Below are 21,999 nucleotides of genomic sequence, written 5' to 3'. Positions count from 1 at the left end.
GAGTGTGAGGGCTTCGTCTTTGTTCACCGTTTATCTGGTGTCCAGCGTGGTGCTTAGTCCAGCGTAGCCACTGGGTAGTGATAGTGAATGAACTAAGTAGAAAGCATTAAGCTAATAATCTAGATTACTGCTGTTGGAAGCCGTTCTTCTTTATTGGTTCTCTGTAGGATGAGAGTCGTAAATCAGAGCAGAAAGGTACTAATCAGAACTTAAGAGAGCATCAGTTGATGCCAGGTCCCAGACTCACCACCTCAGAAGGGGAGGGGTGATGGGACGGCTTTGCCAAAAGAACATTCATGAGACGCCATTTACCAGAGCCAGTCCCAGATCTGATACTGTTTGTTGTGTAGATCATCACAGTATGTCCTGATGTGCTCGTGGGTTGGGGGAAGACATTTCAAACCTGAGGCTCAAACAGGCAGGGTCTCTGTGATGTGGATGTGCCCCATGATCCCACCACCGCTGTTAGTCGTGGCCTGGCTGGGCCGTGTACACGTAGGCATGTGCAGACTCCCTGAATCAAGACTCCACGTGGAAGAATGAGCGCCTTCAGTTCCACACGTAAAATGTGTGATCCAACGTTTTTTAACCTACTGTGTTCAGTATGAAGTCCTATTATGGGCCAAGTAAAGCCCCGAGCCCGAGGCCGACTGACTTGTGTCGTCCCTCAGCTTCACAACTGTCCTAAATGGTGGTGGTGGTTGGTGGTGGTGGTGTAACTTTCATAAGTGAGCCTGAGGTCACCCTGCTGAACTGGGTCTTAAAGAAGTGCTGTGTGTTTATCAAGCGGGGAACTCAGACAAGCCATGACCTCGGCCTGAAGGAGTTGCACAGTCAGTGAGAAAACAATCTGGGCTGTAAAGGACGTAATTCCAGACAGTAAGGACCTGCCAGAGGGGTTTGTGGGATAAATCTCTCTGCTCAAGTCGAGAGGGTTTTGGCTTAGTGGTCAGAGGAAGCTGTGAGGGGCCTGGAAGGATTAGTAACTCAAGGTGGGAGGAAAGCGTCCCGGGCAGGGCAAATTGGAGGGGCCCATCTGCAGGCAGGAGTCCATGAGGTGAGTGGAGGACAGGCAGTCGCTGGACTGGATGGGAGGGGAGGTGAGAGTCACTGTGAGATGGGAAGCGAACAGGAAGTGACTGTACAGATGGGGTGTACAGTTGGGAGGAGATTTGTTTCAAAGCAGGGTCAGTCACAATTGTGGGTTAAGCCAGAAATTTAAAGCTCAGGACTGAACCTTATTTGTGCAGAGCTTTTTGAAAAAAATTTTTTTTCTTTCAGGATCAATTTATTATAGGGAGGGATTAGTATTTTTCTCCTCAAACTGAGCTATGGACAAAGTATGGAGTTATGGCAGTTTTAGAAACCAGTTGTTTTTCTTGTTGCCTCAATAATTGGAGGGGCTCTTTGACAATAACACTGAAAATCAAAAACGGAAGCCAACAGAGAAACTTGTGTTTGTTTCTGTTTTGCAGATAATCACCGCCAATCCTTGGAACACAATCGCTCTTCTCTGTGGGGCCTTCTTGGCATTATTTAAAGCTGCAGAATTTGCCAAACTGAGTGTGAAGTGGATGATCAAAATTAGGAAGAGGTACCTTAAAAAAAGAGGTCAGGTAATGAACCACATAAGCTGAAGTCGCTTGCGTTGTTTGAAGGACTGCCCGAGTTCATGGAAGTTCTCATCACTTCTGCTTTGGTAAACCTAGCTGCCAGCAATCCTGTCCTCACTTGAAGAAACGAGCCTTGCTGGGGGCCTGCCTGTCACACTGCAGCTTCTAACTGGTCCTCAGAGAGACTGTCTAGAGCCCAATGGAACAGATCCAGTGGATGACCTTAACTGTTATTTAAGTATTTAAATTATTAATGAACATTTTTTGACATATGACATGAATAGGGTGTGTGGAGGATGGAATTAGATATAATCCAGTTTCCTGAAGGTTTTTGGAAGCTGCCTTCCTTCTCGGTTTGGTGTATAGTTAAGGTCTAACAGGATGATTAAGGCTCTGACCTTAGGTTTTTTTCTTGAGATTTTTTTAAATGGACAGGAGAGTGTGATTTTCTTCTCCCCCACCAGTGACTTCTTTGGGTGGGGAGGTCATGCCGTGGAACCGGTGTACCGTGTGTGAGGAATGCAAAACCCCTCACGTCTCTGGTGCCGTCTGCCAGCCCCTGACACCCTCTCTTGTTTAATATTAAATGAGACTTTTTTTTAAAGCTACTAGAAAAACTAGTAATTAGATCTCTTGTGGACTGACTAGCCACCTACCTGTCTGGCTAGAATGTTGGTTGATGCAGGTGTGAGTTCGGACTGATTAACATACAAAAACACTAGGACATGTGTACATAGTAGGTGCCTACTCAGTGTATTTTGATGATTTCATTAATAGGTGAATGAAAGTTAGGTTAATACAAGAGGAATCAGTGTGCCAGTATGCAAAGCTGCTGAATCAATAGGCACCAGTACGCTTTCATTCCGTGACCTCCAAATAAAAGGGAGCGTGAGCCTGGACTCCCACGATGGACGGGTCTGGACGCCCGAGGTACATCATGACCACGTCCAGGGAAGGGCAAGGTGGGCAGGCGATAGATGGCAGGTGGTCAGGAAGTGACAATAAAGCCCCATGAATAAGCTGTGTTAGCTCTTCCTGTCCTACAAACCCCCCACCCATCTGAGAAAGGGGCCCTCAGGATGACCCTCAGAGCTTTCAGCCCAGCCTGTGACAGAGATGAGTAACCTCTGGGTATTTTTCACACGGTAGCCATTGGCTGATTTAAGGTTATGAAGATTATTTCCAGAGTTTTAAATTATTTACATGCCCTTTGCCTCCAAAGAGGACTTGGCAGCATTTCTTCAATTTTGTAACCCGGTTTTAGATAATTCAAAGAGAACAACTCAAGTGTATGAGTGGGGCAATTTTAATCTCATATCTAGTTAGCAGCAAGAAACTGTGGTTTTGGGTTGAATTATTAAAAGTGAACTTGTGTAAGGAAATATTCCCTGCTATTTTTCTATGGCACAGAAGCAGGTACAAACTTTAGCCTAGGTCCTGTCTCTATAAAATCTTATTGTAAGGCAAATGCAAAGCCAGGCATTAAAGCTTACGTTAACAGCACTGAAAAACAGGTATGTGTATTTTTAAATTCTCTCTAAAGATGACACACCACTTTAATATTAAATAGCTAACAAAATTTGCTCCAATGAACATATTAAAACTGTACTTCCTGTACTGTAGAAAGTTGAGAGACCTCTTGAACGTGCTTTCAAGTAAGCAGCTAATTAATTAGGAAGTGGGCATTTCTAGCTCTCTCTTCCACAACAGCTGTTAGCTGCAGCCTGCCAGAATCTACTCTGAATGTATGCCTAGACCGTCCACAAAATAGACATTTAGACCCAACCGTCTCTTCTGGGGAGGCTGGGGCTTGCCTTTTGCTGTGTTCTGTAGCAGGGTCACCCTTTCCTTCTCCGTGTGCTGCCCCCCGTTGTCAGTGATCCCGGCCGGCCTTAGGTGAGTGTACAGCATCTGGCAAGAGCACTGGGCCTGGACGGCTGAGGTGGCGGCCATTTGAGAGCATCGTAAGATAGGAGCCACGTCCCGAAAGGAAGAGGAGTTTCTCCTGGTCTCACGGCGAGCAGAACGAGGTGCTTTCACGGTGACCTAGGAATAGTGTGCTAGAGTTGTTTTTCGTGGATGTGAAAGAGTAGAAGCAGACACCAGTAGTTGAAAACTTTGTAACGATCTCCCTGCCCCCATAAAAAACACTGCTGTTATTACTTATTATAGATTTTGAGATTTATCCTCCTAGGTCTATTTCATTTTATTATTTTATTTTGGCCGCAGCATGTGGATCTTAGTTCCCTGACCAGGGATCGAACCCGGGCCCTTGGCAGTGAAAGCATGGAGTCCTAACCACTGGACCACCAGGGAAATCCCATGGGTCTATTTCCATTAAAACTATGTACATATGTACACACATTTAAGGTAAGTTAAACCCATCCTCCAAACATAAAGGGACATGAAGGAAGATGGAAGGATATCCTAGAACTTAGAATTTTCTGTGAAAATTCTACACAACAGATATACTTTGGTAAATGGCTAGAACACTCGACTGGCACGCAGTCTTCCTAGTCTTTAACTGGTGTACAACCTGCAATTTGCCTTAAAATTTTCTCTATATACACGTATGTATGTACGTACGTACGTATGTATATATGTATGAATGAAGGGGGGCAGGCTTCTTCTGAGCACCTAACCTTAGTGCTGAAAAAAAGCAAAGTCGACGTAAGGCAAAATACAAACATAGATTTATTAAATGCTGCTCAATCCCCCAATAAAGATCTTCCATTACAAAACAGTTTTCCACACAACTGCAAGTTAAGAGATTGGAATGGTACTCTGATAACAAAACGTGAGAAAATACTTGACCAAGTAGAAACATATACTGACTTCTCTATAGTCAGCTTTTTCAGAACCCTACAGAGGAAGCCTACTGCATTTCCTTTACACAAAGCCAGGCAGTGACAATGAGCGCTCTGCATCACCACACCGTGGGACTCAAAGCCTCCATCCCTGCATCAGGAGGTACTGGAGAAGGGCAGGTTGTGAGGACTGGAAAGGCCCTGCCTTCAGCCTTTGGGAGGAAGAGGAGGAATGAACTGAGAGGCAGGCTGTGTTCACGGCACTGCCCCCACTAATCTGTGCTCAGCGCTCTGGGGAGCTGCAGATGAAGGGGGATGTCCATAAGGATCGATCTGAAGAATTTGGTTTACGTTCCCAGCTTTTATTTATAATTTGTGCTTTAGAAAGCCTGGAAATTTAAGGTTTTGCTCAAATTCCAGAGTACAGTAATATCTCTGTGAAGGAAGGCTTAGGGGCAAGTAATTCCCTCCGTCATATTTCTGGGAGAGATGAAGGGAAGGATAAGAATTACACCTTAGTTTTACTTTAGGAAAGTCTTTGTCCTGGGATGTAACTAAGGTCTGCAGCAATGTGAAAGCACGTTATCAAAGGGAAAAATACACAGAGCAGACTCTACTGTATCTATGTGCAACACAACCCAGACAGAATTCAAGTCATGATTCTTACCACTCCCGTAATGATTTCACTCATATCACAGATGATAAAGCTCATTCATTTCTGTGAAACTTCAGAAGAGGGACACAAATCAATGATTAGACAAAGGTTACAATATACTATGGCCATGATATAGCACAGAGCTATGTTGAGTCCATATATTTTTTTTCATTTACAGTTGCCAGAAAAAAAATTGGCCTTTTAATTATACTGATGAGGTTTCATAATTTTTACATATTTCAGAAAAGTGTACAAAACCACCTATCCAACGGAGGTGGAAGGCTTTTTTCATTCATCAGTTGTATTGCTGAGAATACTGTGCATGTTGTAAGCACTGTTCTGCTTTTCTAGAGCTTTCTTCAGCTTTAGCTCCTCCAATTTTTTCCATAATTCTTCACGTTCCAATTCCTTCTTTTTCTCCCTGTAAATCAAGACTTTTGCAGTTAGAAACTTTTATTTCAGAGCTTGAAGAAACATGCTGTTGGGCAGTTGGCTGGAGAACAGACTGTTCACCACTCACATTTCACTTAAATCCCTCTACTAAAGCATTTGAGACTGTATATTACCTAGAGCACCGCGTTACTCATCTTCATCTCCTGAGAGTAATAATACCACATCCGTGTGGCTCCTGTACCGACTGAAGGCTATCGTTCGCCTTCCCTCCCTGCATTTTATCACCACCACCACCACGACTGTGGCATCTGTGCTTTATGGTTGGCAAAGTACTTAGTCACCCCCTGCAGTAAACCCCTTGCAGTGGGGTCTTGCCGACACACTGAAGGGCTGGCCACGAGTCAGCCTGGAGCCGTTTCCAGGTGGAAGCCATATCCTTTTGGCTCCACGTCGCTAGCTGCCAACCAGTCTGTGTCTTACTATGTCTTGTCTCCTGCATGTCAGAAGGAGACTTTAAAGTTTGAATAACCTCTCTAAAAAAGCAAAACTCAAAATATGCTGCTTCAACTACTTAATTTCAGTTCTAAAGAGAACATTTCTGAATAACTTGGACCAAACTATTCTGAAGGGCTATATGAACATGTGAAAAAACCATGGGCTTACCGTTCTGCAGTTACATATGTTTTAAGGGGACAAAAGTGCTGATTTACGCAGCCAGTAAGATATAATGATCGCTCTTAGTTATGTGAAATATGCATTTTTCAAATATAAGTTTCATATGATCCTAGTCATTTTTCCTTCTTCACATTGCTTCCTGGGACTCAAACTATGTACCTAATTTCTATTCCTGCCTGAAAGGTGCTATTTAAAAGAAATAATGCATTGAGTTAGTTACTGATGGACTAGGATGGCCTTGAAGAAGAGAGATCCTTTCTCTACTTGCCACCAGAAAACCAGGACTAGGAACTTACAGTCAAAATAGATCAGCTTTTCCAAACAGAATAGTTAATACACTTATTAGAAATAAATAGGCTCAGGTACAGCAGTTATTGAAACTGAAATAAATATATGAGAAGGAAGTGATTTTTAGATTATTTTGTAGTAATTTATGAAATTTTCAAAAAGAGGTAATCACTAAGCCAAGTCCCTAAATGCTAATGTGTGTGACCATTTATTCACTAAAATATATATTGCAAGGAACAAAGTATCAGTAATAGTACTCAGCCACAGAAATATCCTTATATGAGTCTCCCCTTCCCCAAAGGGAACTATACTGACTTTAAAATACCACTTTGTTAAAATGTGAAGCTTAAAAACTATCAAGTTATTGTGCAGGGAACAGATGAAGAATAAGCTCACTATGGACGCCCATGTGGACAAAAGCAATTCTCCTAAATGTGAAAATAATTATGTAAAATAGTATTTAAAATCCAGCATAAATTTAAATTGTATTTCACAGTGCAGATGTTATCATACTGATAAAGTCTAAGGCTCAGAATGAGATAAACAGAATTTATGATCCACATTAAAATCATAATCTAACCATTAGGAGTTTACCTGGAAATGACTTTAAAGTACTTATTAGAGACATTCAAATTGAAATGCTAAATGTAAATGGCTTTTTTCTTTTTTGAATTTTATTTTATACAGCAGGTTCTTATTAATTATCTATTTTATGCGTGTTAGTGTATATATGTCAATCCCAATCTCTCAATTCATCCTACTGCAGCAATTGGCTTCTTAAACATAATTTTAACTTAGAATACCTTATTGGACTGAATCACATTCAACTAATCTAAAATGTACAGATAAGTCTATAAATAAAAATGTCAAATACCTTTGTCTTTCAGCTTTGTATGAACTAGTAAGATCATCGAAAAGCTTGCCGTTCATCTCCATGAGGGTTTTCAGCACATTGTACACCAGTGCTACAATGGTCCTAAAATGAAAACAAGCCAGTGCTGGGTTACTGATGCTACTAACAGATGGGAAATGTAACACTATCATCTCTGAAATGGGTTGGATGCTAGCTGACTCAGTCAATCCATTTTAGAGCTGACAAACTGAAGTTCAAGAAGTTTAGTAATTTGCTCAAGGTCACACAGCCAGTGGTAGTAGAGATGGTCGATCTGATTCCAAAACTCCTTCCATGATACAGTCCTTCCCACTGTATCATGCTTAGATTAAACCCTAAAAATGTTATGGTCAGCTTCCTGTCTGCTCTAGAGTCTTCTATCACAAACCCTGAGTAACAGCATTAAAAGAAATTTGAAAAAGATCCAATTACCGTAACTTGTAAGAAGAAAAGTAAAACACAGGATAAGGGTGTTACAGAATTTAGAATGTATGCAATCTAAACATCACTGATGTGACCTTGAGCACTGAAGCTTCCCCCTGGGCTAGGCCAGCTATGGAGGTGAGACTGGATACTGGCAGCACACAGTCGCCTGTGCATCCTCTGCAGATGTTGGGTTGGTCTCCCCAACAGGGTTTAACCACACACTAGTACAGAATGTCACACCAGACAGTCCCTAGATTTGCAATTCTAAGTTGAAATTAAGAACATACAGGAGTTCAGGGTTTCTGAGCAAGAGCCACCCATTCTCCTTGCTTGGCCCCGCAATAAACCTTTCTCTGCTCAAAAAAAAAAAAAAAAAAAAAAAAAAACCAAACAACAAAAAAACCCAGAACATACAGACACACATACAACTTCATAAAACACAGTGCAGAATAGAATAAAACTATGTGACGTTAACCTTGGGATCAATTCCAAATCTGTACAGGTTTCATAAGTATGAGTTATGAGATCAAATGACAAAGGGGTCAAAAAAACAAAAACACAAAAATAACACAATCAACATAAAAGACACTTACGGATTCCAGTGTTCTTTGGAGATTTTGTACAAACTGCCAAACATAATTGGCAGAATTTTATCAATATTCTCCTCAATCAAACTAAGAATATATTCATTGTTCCAGAAGTACAGCGCCCTTTCTGCAACCTAAAAAAAGACATTTAGAAATGTCAAAACTAAAAGAGAAAAGAAGTAATAGTATAAAATAAAAACGGCTTCACTGAAAACATCATACCTGAAAATGAGAACTGGATACACACTTGGATATCTGCTTAAAAAGGGGCTCTTCAATTTTTTTGAATTGTGTTGGTTCAATGACATCTAAGATTTCTTCAATTTCTCCTAAAAACATCACCTAGGTTAAAAAAATTTTCTTTTAAGAAACATGACAAATTACATGATGTTAATATAGAAAACACAAATGAGAAGGTTAACCTACAAATTAAACAGTGGATGAAAAAACTCTTGACAGTATACGCAATTTACTATGATGTAAGAGACTTCTACCAAGTCTCTCTAATCCCCACAGAACATCTCCCGCTTGGTAGCAGTGATGATACACCCAGCCCAAAGAAGCATGGTTTAGAGCCCTGAGATTGAGAAGTTCTAATAAAATGCACTGTTTTTGTTGAATGAAATGCACCTCTTTCTGACTGCATGTTTTTGGCCAAAATTTCAACAATCCTCTGATCACCTGCAAAAAAGGGAAAAGTTTATTTAGCATGAATTAAGCAAAGAAGCTGGTTAATCTCAGGAAATTTTAAATAATTGTGATAATATCAATATTCATTCTGAAGGAGAACAACAGTATTCAATAACTATGTATATCCCCTTACTCTGCTCAGCTTTAGACTTCTACCAATTCAACAGATACTTATTGAGTGCCTTTGTACCAGATACTGTTCTAGGTGCCAGGGACACACTGATGAATAAGACAGAAGGAGGTCCCTGATTTTCATGAAGCAGGAAGACCAACATAAGTTAGCAATTAAACTTATAAATAAAATAATTTTAATAGTAGTAAGTGCTACTTTCTACTAAGAAAATAAAGTATGAGATAATGACTTGGTGGGGTGAGGAAGGGAGGTTATTTTAAGGAGAAATTAAGGAACAGATAATTCCTGTTATTTAAACCATTATGAAGCACCCAAAAAAGCCAGAAAGCTTCCCAATTTATTTCATGGCTGGCACAGTCTTGATAACCCAAATACAACAAAACAAGCGATTGTGAATTTAAGTAAACATAGTTGCAAAAATCTGTATTAAACCAAATATAACAGTATATTAACAGAATGCTGCTACCTACCCAATAACTTATTCCAGAAATTCCAGGATGGTTCAACTCATTATAGTTATAGGTTAAAAGGGGGGAAAAAAAACTGTATGATCATCTCAAAAGATTTTGAACAGTTATTTGATTTTTTGATTGATTATATATTCTGATAACAATTTAGTAAGCTAGAACTAAGAATTTATCAGAAACCATCAGCAATCAACTTATATAATGGTCTCTTGGAAATTGGCAGTAAAACCATTTGGGCCTGGTGCTTTTGTGGAAATAAATCTCTGACAGCCTTTTAAGTAAATTTAGTTATTGGTCTTGTCTAGTAACGAACACTCATCCAAATTAAAACTGGGGAAGAACACTGTTCTGGAGCCAATCCAGTAAGATAAGAATCTGATGAATAATGTTGAAAAGGGATATCAGAATTATACTTATTTGTCTAAGTGTATGATAATTATATACCGCTTAAATATTAAAAGATGAAAAATTACTAGAATGAGTAGGAAAATTCAATATGTGGTCAGATAAAAGATAAGTACGTAAAAATCAATACCTTTTAAAACAAAGTATCAGTTACAATAATCAGAGAAAAATAATTAGAACAATAAGGTAGCATGGAAACTGACAGAGAAGATACATGACACAGAGGAATATCTAGACAGACTCAAGTATATATGAGGTTTTAATATATGACAAAGGCGGCATTTCAGTTCCTGGGAAACAGCTGAATTAGTCAATTAATTGGTGGTACTTGAACTGGTGGCTCACCAGTTAGGAAAAAAATGTAGCTCCTTTGGTAGGCAGACTCCTGAAATGATCTCCTATGATCCTTACTTCCTGAATTCACACTCTTGTGTAGTTGAGCCCTTCCTTGAAGTGTGGACTGGCCTACTGACTTGCCTCTAACCAGCAGAATGTGGCAAAAGGGACAGAATGTCTCTTCCATGAGAAATTTACAAAAGATTGTGACTTCCATCTTATGAGCAGACTCTCTAGGGGCCTTCTTGTCTTGCAAGCTTTGATAAAGCAAGCTGCTATGTTGGAAAGGCCCAAGTACCAAGGAATTGAGGGTGGCTGCTGGCCAAGAGCATCTGAGAACCAAATGCTAACAACAGTCACGTGAACTCAGAAGCAGATCCTTCCTCATCTGAGACTTTATATGCAACCCTATACCTGGCCAACACCTTGACTGCAGCCTTGTGAGAAACCCTGAGGCAGAGGACACAGCTAAGTCATGCCTGGATTCCTGATTCACAGAAACTGTGCAATAATAAATGTTTGTTGTTTTAAGCCACGAAATTTTGTGATAATTTGTTATGCAGCAATAGAAAACTAAAACAATTCCTTACCCGTGTCACACAAAAATTTCAATTTCAAATGGTGGAGTGGGTTGAATGGTGGCCCCCAGATATGTTCATGTCCTAATCTCTGAAATCTATGAATGTGACTTGTTTGGAAAATGGGTCTGTACAGATATAATTAAGGATCCCAAGATGAAAGCATCCTGGGTTATCTGGGTGGGCCCTAAATCCAATGACAAGTATCCTTGTAAGAGATAACACAGAGGAGAGACCGAAGAAGAGGCAGCAATGTGATATTGGAGCGATGCAGCCACAAGCCAAGAACACCTGGAGACACCAGAAACTGGAAGAGGCAAGGAACGGAATCTCCCCTAGAGCATCTGGAGGGAGTGCAGCCCTGCCGACACCTTGATTTTGGACTTCTGGCCTTCAGAACTGTGAGAGAATAAATTTCTGTTATTTTAAGCCACCAAGGTTGTGGTAATTCGTCATGGCAGCCCTAGGAAACTATTATAGAAGGAATAAAGTTTTTACACGTAAAAACTAAATCCACAAAATAACTAGAATATGATACTAGAGAGTATTTTTATAATCTCAAAGGGTAGAAGGATTTTACTTAGCATGACATCAAGGCCAGAAGCCATAATGATGAATAGATTCCACTACATAAAAAATTTTTAGTTCTTTAAAAAGGCAAATATTAAAAACAGTATATTCAAAGTTAAAAGGAAAACTCCAAATGGGTAAAAAATTTTGCAAAATATAATAGGCAAAGGCTTAAAAGTAGGCAAAGGACACAGAAATATAAATGACTAATACCCATATAAAAGGATGGCTGTAATTTAAAAAGCCAATTAAAATATTTCATACCTATTAGACTAGCAAAAATGTAAAACAATATTCAGCACTGGCTGATAAGGGAAAATAGGCACCTTCCCACACTGTACTCTTTGACCCAGCAATACGGTTTTAATTTCAGTAATTTGGTTTTATATTTTTTTGAATTTTATTTTATTTTATTTTTATAGAGCAGGTTCTTATTATTATCTTATCCATTTTATACATATTAGTGTATACATGTCAATCCCAATCTCCCAAGTCATCCCACCACCACCACCCCCACCACTTTCCCCCCTTAGTAATTTTTAAAAATTGTACATACAGTAAAATATTTTCTTTTTTTGGTGTACAGTTCTCAGGGTTTTTTATACACACATAGATTTTTTTTTTTTGTAACCAACATTACAGACAGGACACAGAATAATTCCAATACCCTAAAACATCCCCACACCCAGCAACATGCTTCTAACAATGAAAACTCCAATAACTCAAGTGTCCATGAATTGGGGATTGATTAAATATGTTATGATAATCCATATAATGGAATTTGATGTGACCAGTGAAAAAATGAAGCAGATTAATACGGAAAGGTATCCACATTATATTGACAAGTGAAAAAACCTAGTCAGCACTGTCCCACTGTTTAACCTATACATAAATATATGTACAGAAAAAAATTTATAGAAATATATTCACCAATTTATATGGTTATCTTGAGGGGATCCGATTTTAAGGAACTTCCTCCACATTATGCTTTATGATTTTGTCTTGTGTGAACCAAATTAACACACTACTTTCATAAGTGGAAGTAACAATAAAGTCATTTCCATTTTGGAAAATAAAATAATTTCAATAGAAGATCTAGGGACATAAAGAATGTAATAAACTACCTAAAGCTCTGACTTATTTAAAATTTGTAGGAAGCTTTGATATGAACGCCAGGCTCCTAGAAAATGAGTATTAGGGCTCAAACCCAAGTACTATGGCCTTAATTTTGGTGCTAGAATGGCCTATAGTAGAAATTACAAGATGTCTGTATCTACAGATCTTTATGAATTGAAAAATATTTTCCTTTGTCAACTTGGACATTTTACCTCCTCATGCTGCTCCTATTTCTATTAACCCAACTCATCTAAGCCAAATGTCCGGCCCTCATCTCTCTCCCTAACCTTTTACTCTATAAAAAGAAATCAGCTGTCTCCCCGATCCACTCCATATTAACTTAATTATATTTATATCTGTTTATTATTCACCAAGCATGAACCATGTTATGGGTTTTCTTTGTCTCAATTCTAATGAGAGTTATCATGGATTTGCATTAAGTTTTACTTCACTTTAGAGGTTTATGTGATTTCATGTAAATACTGGGCTTCTAATTCTCCTATTTGTCTTTAAAAACTGTTTTTAGCTGTTTCCAGAAAGAACTGCAAGCCTAAAAAGTCTAAAACTCTAAACATCAGGGAGTGGAAAAATATCTTTCGTTCCTTTACACAGACAAAGCTCAAGTCAAAGGGAGAACACTAAGTACATAATTTTTTTCAAGTGCCCCTAGCCTCAGAAAACTCTAATATAAAGAAAATCATACAATTTAAATCCTTCAAACCCCTTGCTATTCTTCAAGAACTGTTAGTTTAAATATTTAGGATACCTAGAAAACACTCTCTCAAAATACTTACTTCACCAAGGTTAAAATGTTGTTTTCTATGTTTTTATCCTTTTCTGTTTTTCCCTGAACTTAAGTTTTTCTTAAATCTTCAATTTTCATGATAACATTTTTATTCTCTCCTGAATCTTTGTATTATAGACAATTAGTAAGCAGCAGAATTCAAAGACTGAATTGCTATGTTGATTCATAAAGTAAACAATCTTTAATTCCTAGATTATATCTTAATCACCAAAGGCAAGGAAATGTTTTCAATCCCTATCATGTGGTTTACCGTTAATAAGAGGGGAAATCCTATTTCTAAAGAAAACACAAAACTCAAGGGAATAGTTTTGGGACCCTTAAAGTATGTTTTAATTTCAAAAGGTGAATGAAGATTAAAAAGACTATCACTGAAGGTACCATGTATATAAAATTTCACTGTAGTCATTTGATCCTGTCCTCACACATCTTAACTACTATATATTAACTTTAATCTACATTTAAGTTACTCAAGACATATATTATAACTCATGAGAGCTCCCCATCCCAATCTTGTTCTCTGAATACAGATTAACCTCACTTTCCTTCTTCTAAATGATTTTAGTTTAAAATATATTACTACTACTGTTTGGTACTCTATAAGGGAATAAAGAAAGCTAAAATAAAATGCTACAATGTAGACCAAAAACATAAAAATAAGTAAAACACTTACAGGTTCTGTTAGTGTTGTATCTTTCTCCAGGAACTGTACAACACAGTAGGCTAGCTAAAATACAAGGGACAGTTTATAAATATTACTGAATGAAATAACATTTAGTAATGCAGGATTTTTATATTTAGCTAACAAAACTACCTCATTTTGACAAACTTTATCGCAATATATAAAAATGAATATACTCATAATTGTGCAAGTAACTTCTACTTCAAAAAAGATGTCCTTGGGCTTCCCTGGTGGCGCAGTAGTTGAGAGTCCGCCTGCCGATGCAGGGGATACGGGTTCGTGCCCCGGTCCGGGAAGATCCCACATGCCGCGGAGCGGCTGGGCCCGTGAGCCATGGCCGCTGAGCCTCCGCGTCCGGAGCCTGTGCTCCGCAACGGGAGAGGCCACAGCACTGAGAGGCCCGCGTACAGCCAAAAAAAAAAAAATCCTTTTTTCAGTAGTAACTTCTGAATATTAAGTTAACTGAAATATTAAAGAAAATGTAGTTGGACATATCAATCTTTCGATATCATTTAGGTGGCAGACCAGTTCTTTGGGGAATTAAAAGCACTGCCTTTGTCTTACGAATCGGAAGTGTAAACTATAGCACACTAAATTAATAGATACTTACACAGATAAAGTTGACTGAAATAAGACTAGAGCTAACAGTTTAGTTTTTCAGCATGTTTCTAACATGTACGCCTATGCCGATATGATATTATTCTTTGAGTATTAATGGAGGAAACTAAAACCATTCTCTAACTAGGTCATTGAGGCTAGATGGAACATTCTGCAGATATGTGGGATTTATCGAAGTCACACAGTGAGTTAGGTCAGGGCCTGGACCAGAACAGAACTTGATCTTTCCTATATCTATACTTACAGTTCATTCAGCTTATTTAAGAACACTAAATATCATAATGCTTTAAAAATTATGATATAGTAAAAATTTGTTTTGGGCAACTTACAAAAGCAAATTGCTTAAATATACTTAAAATTGCCACCTCAATACTTCTCAGTTTCTCTGCCTTTATATCAGTCTTTGAAACAACATTCATTTCACCTGAAATCTCCTGCAACTTACCTGAGCATGAAACAAAGCTAATCCTTTTGCAGTATGCATAGGAATAAGAACCTTCATTAGAAATTGTTTATGTTCTGCTTTCAGTGGCAATGCAAAGCCATTGATAATACTGGAGGGAAAAAAAGGCAGGGGAAGGGTTACGTAGTTACTACTTTATTTCTAAAAGTTATTACATCCCCAAGTACCTAGGAACTGCTCTGCTTCAGTCCTGGTGTTGAATGACTTACTCATCTGCAAACTACGTTAGACTATCACTATGAAGTCTGCTCCTTTAAGTCATTCAGTGATCCCAAAAGAAAACGAGGACTGCCAATTTAATGTCCCAGTAAGCAACTTTATGTTTTCTATAAAGCCTATCACTTATTCATGCCTTTATTTTTCTTCTCTAAAGCACCGGAGAGTCAATATCACAATACTGTTAGAATTTTCAATATATTCTAAAGTAAATGGGTAGTTTCTCTTACTTTATTGAAAGATCTGAAATTAAGAAGTAGTTCTCTCCATAATCATTCTCTAAGTATTAACAGAGGAGACAAAAACCATTGTCTAAACATAAATAGAGGGTCTAAACTTCTCTCATGTTAATACTGCTATGTGGTGAATAAGGAAGGCAAAAATATTCATATAAACTAAAATCAAAGGCTGTAGATTCTTCTAAAAAGAACAGATGTACAGGAATGATCTATCAACACCTGAACAAGAATTCCTATAACTTCACCAAATATTCACTATAACTTATTTCATCTCTTCCCAAGCAGATCCTATAGGTTTCTGAGGCAGTCTGGCAAGATCAGGCATAAAATATGCCACAGCTTCAAAAGCACAAGTCTATTCTGAAACAGATGTCTTGCATGGCACTATTTTAATATGCTGACCCCCTAAAAAGCTATAATAATTCAGTTGAGAAACTATGCCTTATACTATATATTCAAACTCTAAAATATGAAATAATTTCTCCAATCCCAGCTATTTTAATACAGAAAGCATTCAAAGTTACTTAATTCTTAAAAAGAACAAAAAACTGACCTACCTTCCTAATATTTCAAGGAGTTCAGCAACACCATTGAAATGCTCTGTTTCATATATAAACCTAAATTTAAAATAAAGATAGATATAAAGAAAAATCAAACATCAGAAAATTAAACTGAGAGAAAGATGTAGGAAGGTACAAAGAAATCTAAGGGGCAAATATACGAAATGTTCAAGCACACTTTAGGAATGAATTCTTTGTAAGCCATTTGGCCCCCAATCAGTTACTTCTTAGCAATCTTATAAAAGGTCTATTTCCTATTAAACCACATATACTTTTGCTAAAATTTGCTATATATTAAGATAACAATATAATTTCATCTGGAATATTTTATTTTACTTTAAAATTTATAAGAAAGATGGGTCTTCTCAAATAAATACTTTTTAAAATAGGAAACCTCTACTCATACATAGGTAACTCTAAGAGAAAAGGACTCATGTAATAAAGCCACTTTTACTCAGAATTTCTCTAAGCCTAAACTACACAGGCTGACTAGCTTTCTAAGATTAGGGTCGCCTTTAAAGTAGGGAGTCATAGACTCAAATGATGACAGGATAGGCAGGGCAGATACCATAAATGATGGGCAGGGCCCCAGAGAGAACAGAGAGCTGGACAAAGATGATCTCTCTAGAGGAGGCAATATTTCTCATCTCTGACTGTTACAGTGTGAAAATGCTAGCCTAATTTTGCCACATTGTCAACTCAAACAAACCAAACCTGAAATTTGGGTATTAAAGCAAAATCTCCTAATCTGAAGCAACTAATCAATAGATTTCATTGATAAAGTAGTCAAAAGATAAATTTAATTAGCTTTGTCAGAAAATTGAATGAAAATACTGCCAAGAGCTACTGATTTAAATAGTATTTATACAAAATTTTTTAAACAAGTGCTCAAATACATAACCAGACAAACTCTCCTCTCAATAAATTTTAAACATCAGTAACACTGGTATTATCTATTAAAACTGTCTTCATTACTACTATCCATTTAGATGAGAAGTTACAAGAAAGAGTTAGATGCAATCAAATGATATCCATAAAACAGGCTAAAAATGACTCAAATACTATCAGTTAAGTTTCTAAGTTTCAGACTTTAAAAATTAACCTATCGCACTGCTGGTGGGAATGTGAATTGGTTCAGCCACTATGGAGAACAGTATGGAGGTTCCTTAAAAAACTACAAATAGATCTACCATATGACCCAGCAACCCCACTACTGGGCATATACCCTGAGAAAACCAAAATTCAAAAAGAGTCATGTACCAAAATGTTCATTGCAGCTCTATTTACAATAGCCCAGAGATGGAAACAACCTAAGTGCCCATCATCGGATGAATGGATAAAGAAGATGTGGCACGTATATACAATGGAATATTACTCAGCCATAAAAAGAAATGAAATTGAGCTATTTGTAATGAGGTGGATAGACCTAGAGTCTGTCATACAGAGTGAAGTAAGTCAGAAAGAGAAAGACAAATACCGTATGCTAACACATATATATGGAATTTAAGAAAAAAAATGTCATGAAGAACCTAGGGGTAAGACAGGAATAAAGACACAGACCTACTGGAGAGCAGACTTGAGGATATGGGGAGGGGGAGGGGTGAGCTGTGACAGGGCGGGAAAGGGGCATGGACATGTATACACTAACAAACGTAAGGTAGATAGCTGGTGGGAGGCAGCCACATGGCACAGGGATATCGGCGCGGTGCTTTGTGACCGCCTGGAGGGGTGGGATGGGGAGGGTGGGAGGGAGGGGGACATGGGAGAGAGGAGATATGGGAACGTGTGTGTGTGTGGCTGATTCACTTTGTTATAAAGCAGAAACTAACACACCATTGTAAAGCAATTATACCCCAATAAAGATGTTAAAAAAAAAATTAACCTAAAGGGGCTTCCCTGGTGGTGCAGTGGTTAAGAATCCGCCTGCCAGTGCAGGGGACACAGGTTCGAGCCCTGATCCGGGAAGATCCCACATGCCGCGGAGCAACTAAGCCTGTGTGCCACAACTACTGAGCCTGTGCTCTAGTGCCTGCGAGCCACAGCTACTGAGCCCGCGCACTACAACTACTGAAGCCCCATACCTAGAGCCCATGCTCCGCAACCAGGAGAGCCACCGCAATGAGAAGCCCGTGCACCACAACGAAAGAGTAGCCCCCGCTCGCCGCAACTAGAAAAGCCTGCAAGCAGCAATGAAGACCCAACGCAGCCAAAAAATAAATAAATAAAAAAAATAAATTTATTTAAAAAAATTAACCTAAAAGAACTGGAATAAAAAGAAAATATGGAAGGGAAAAAAAAGTGCTGTATATGAATATACAACCAATTTACCTGAGGAAAATGTTGTTAATTTGTTTTCTGATGAATGCTCTTAATCCAAGAAATTTCCCATAAATTCGATGCAGAACGGTCTTCAGGAAGTCGCGTTCTCTGGGATCTTCACTATCAAAAAGCTCCAGGAGCTTTAAAAAAAATCTGAGAAATTACTTTTTAAAAATAATCGAGCTAAAACTTCACTCTATTCTAATTTTGATTTTAAGATAATCTACAAAAGCTTTAAAAGTTTTAAAAAGATTCTGCCTCATCAGATTGACTTTATTCTTGCTAAATAATGAAATAAAGAAAAGCTTATGGAGTATTTTTTTAATTTCATTTTGAAAAATGACACACAATAAATAATATAAACACTTCAAGAAGTGGAATATTGTTTTTTGGCCTTGCCACTCATTTTAAAATGCTGACCTACTCCTGACTACTAAACACGGCTCATAATTTTAAAGTGTTGAAATGTGAGAGATTTTTAAATGTTTTTTGACAGTATGTCAAAACTACATACAGAATCTTAAGCTTGTAGACCACAAATTGTTAAATAAATGAAGTTTAAAAAATACACATGCACAAATGCGTATTTCTAGTTTACTAGGCAAATTTATACAAACTAAGGCTTCTTTTTTTTGTGTGATCTTACACTAAAAACATTCAAGTCACCATGCCAACAGCTCAAAGATTAATATTTAGTTAATAGGTAAAATATTGGTAGATATATGCTAACAGAGTGAAAATCATTCATGAAATAACACTGAAATAAAAGATGAGACTACAGATTTTTATTTAAAGTCAGCTTAGCAAATGGCTGAAAAATTTTAAACCAGTTCAAATTGGCCAAATCAGCATTTTTTCCTACACCTCTACACAACTCTTCAGCAAAGGCAGGACAAACAGATCTTTGAAAAATTTAAAATCAAAAGCTCAAATTTCCATTTTAAAACGGTAAAGAAACTGAAATTCTTCAGTCAAAAAAAAGTATTACTGTATTTTAAATGAAACACTGGATTTTCTTAGGAAAAAATATACAAAACCTCTCTTTATAGAATACAATTACCTATGAAGTTGTCAAGGAATTTTATGTTCTGTACTTTGGGATTGATAATTACAGTCATGATGGCACGCTCTGAACCTTAAGTTCTTTTTCCATTCTGTCTTGAATTATATGTAATTGTTTACATGTGTATCTCTTCTACAAGAGTGGGTATTCTTTGAGAGTAGTGATGACTTTAGTCACATTTATATAACCCTAAAGTGTCTGGCTTATAGTTTGCATTTGTTGTTTGCTAGATTATTAAGTACTGCATGCGGCTCCAGCAAAAAATATCCACAGAGTATGAGAATTTATGTTAATATACCTAATTAAGTCACTTTAAATTATTCTAATTAAAACAGCTAAACTATTCACTTAAGACACTCAAATCCAAGTTCTGATGTTGGGTTTACTTGGAAGATATGCTTTGAAATTAATAAAAGGAACCCTTAATTGTTAAGTTTCCTATGTCTAATTCAAGAACAAACATAATGTAATACAAGTTGATCCTCAGGGTCAACGTAAAATAGTAGAGAATGGTTGTTAGCTAAGTGTCAAATCTATTTAAATAAGTTATTTTGAAATATTACAATCTAAATAAAACAATCTATTTATATATAATCAAATATAATCAAATCCTGATTGTGCCATTTTCTAGCTCTGTGAATCTGGATATGGTCTAGCTCTTTATATAAAAGCATATAAGGACAGTGCCTGGCACATAAAAAGCACTCAATAATTCTTAGCTTCCTTCTTCTGAAATCCTATGATTTGAACATAACCTGGAACTACACACTTGTTTTCTTCTCTTGAAATGATAAATGTCCAAATTTATACTTTAGATTTTTCTCCTGTACTTGTAAGTCTTAAACTTACCACCTAATCAAATAATTTCAAAATACAAAAGCTGAGAATTCTCATAGTAATATTTATGGAAGCAACATAATAAGAATACCTCAGAGCAGTGATCTGTGAAATCACAGTGATATAAACTGCTAGAAACAAATTATTGGGCCTTGGCTTCTCAGACAATTCAGGCACTCAGAGTAGAATGTAGAAAATGGATCCTACCCTACCAGTTTTCTTCTTGTTCCCCCTCAAATCCACTGAATAATCCAGCAGCCAAAACACCTCAAGCTCCAGAGTGAGGAAGCCCTAAGGCAATTGTTCCACTCAACCTGCTATTATCTTAAATACAATTTAACATGGCATTACTGAAGTTCCTTAATACACTGTATTCCTTCTGTAGCACACAAGAGCTATAGAAGGAAATAAATATGCATTCATTTGCAATTACCAAAATAACATAGCTCCATTTAATCTGACTGCTTTTAACTTGTTATTGAAATGAAATTAACATTTTACTGTTAACACACACCTAATATTTCTTCATAGTTTATGAAGAACTACTTGAATGGCTGAAGGACATATTCTTGACAATATTCTTCATTTATCAATACTTCACAGCTACTAGTCAAAATACTTTATCTGGTAATTACAGGAAATGACCAAAAATGAACTCCAAATACGTGGAACTCATGCTTGTATAATCTTTATGCTAGGGGACACACAATGGTGGGAAGAGGGCAGCAAACGTCCTTGTAATGATCTTTAATCCTGGCCTCAGCACTTCATTACAACCCTTCCACCCATCTCCTACCTTTCTTTAAAATGCTAATTAGTTTAGAAGAGGAGAATTCCTAATGAGACCCAACTTACAGATACGTATTTCAAAAGAGAAAATGGACCCACAGAGGTTTGGTCTACTTCACAATTTTGTCTAGGGCCAGCAAAGACCACATAGTTAAAAAGAGGCCTTTAAATTGTTGAAAAGATTTTGAAAATAAAAATAAACACATTCTGAGAAACTAATTTTGAGTATTTAAGGTTCCAAAAGAACCAACTAATAATCAACTTATAAAAAGAAAGAAGGTATCACACATGTTTAACTCTATCTCCTTTTCTTCTTAAAGATCCCATTTTATCTGTGGTTTAGGAACTGGGTGGCTAGAATGCCTAAGATGGGAAGGGGGGAAAAAAAAAGGAAAGGTAAGTGACACTTGATGGTAAGAAAGAAGCATAAAGCCCAAACTTCTAACAATAATTCCATTTCTATTTTTTCCACCCTCTGTCATTTCAAAGTCACAGTGCTTAGAACCATATGTCAAGTTCAAGCTCAAAGACTTAAAAATTTTAAAAAAGGTTTCCCCCCTAGTTATACCAAATTTTCTAAGTTAGATATTCCAGAAAGGCTTGCTTTTCTGGTCTTTATAAAACAACCATGAGGATTTAGGATTGGATAGGATAATTTGATTGATTTCACTAGAAGGCCACCCTTGATTAAAAAATACTCTTGTGTTCTCAAAGCTACTTACTTTTATTTTCATTGCCTGGCAAGAATATTAAGTGCTGTTAAACAGAAATCCTTAAAGT

The 21,999-nt window shown here is 37.4% G+C and overlaps 2 protein-coding genes across 3 annotated transcripts in view; one reads left to right on the top strand and one right to left on the bottom strand.

Annotated features, from left to right (window-relative positions):
* The window catches only part of PACC1 (proton activated chloride channel 1), a 48,473-nt gene extending 44,602 nt beyond the window's left edge, over positions 1–3,871 (top strand). For both annotated transcript variants that reach the window (XM_060131009.1, XM_060131017.1), the window contains exon 8: positions 1,476–3,871. In XM_060131009.1, coding sequence (XP_059986992.1) covers positions 1,476–1,637 — 162 coding nt within the window. In that variant the 3' untranslated portion in view covers positions 1,638–3,871. The remainder of the gene's footprint in view (positions 1–1,475) is intronic.
* Positions 3,872–4,284: 413 nt separating this feature from the next.
* The window catches only part of PPP2R5A (protein phosphatase 2 regulatory subunit B'alpha), a 91,917-nt gene continuing 74,202 nt past the window's right edge, over positions 4,285–21,999 (bottom strand). Inside the window, exons 5-13 of the mRNA XM_060130997.1 lie at positions 18,540–18,670; positions 16,209–16,268; positions 15,179–15,287; positions 14,107–14,160; positions 8,967–9,017; positions 8,559–8,678; positions 8,343–8,470; positions 7,306–7,407; positions 4,285–5,496 (exon numbers count right to left, since the gene is read on the bottom strand). Of these exons, the coding sequence (XP_059986980.1) occupies positions 5,364–5,496; positions 7,306–7,407; positions 8,343–8,470; positions 8,559–8,678; positions 8,967–9,017; positions 14,107–14,160; positions 15,179–15,287; positions 16,209–16,268; positions 18,540–18,670 (888 nt within the window). The 3' untranslated portion in view covers positions 4,285–5,363. The remainder of the gene's footprint in view (positions 5,497–7,305; positions 7,408–8,342; positions 8,471–8,558; positions 8,679–8,966; positions 9,018–14,106; positions 14,161–15,178; positions 15,288–16,208; positions 16,269–18,539; positions 18,671–21,999) is intronic.

Source organism: Lagenorhynchus albirostris, chromosome 2, assembly GCF_949774975.1.
Source record: "Lagenorhynchus albirostris chromosome 2, mLagAlb1.1, whole genome shotgun sequence".
NCBI classification, from domain to species: Eukaryota; Metazoa; Chordata; class Mammalia; order Artiodactyla; family Delphinidae; genus Lagenorhynchus; species Lagenorhynchus albirostris.
Note: the sequence above shows the minus strand (reverse complement) of the source record. Positions and strands in the feature narration are given on the sequence as shown.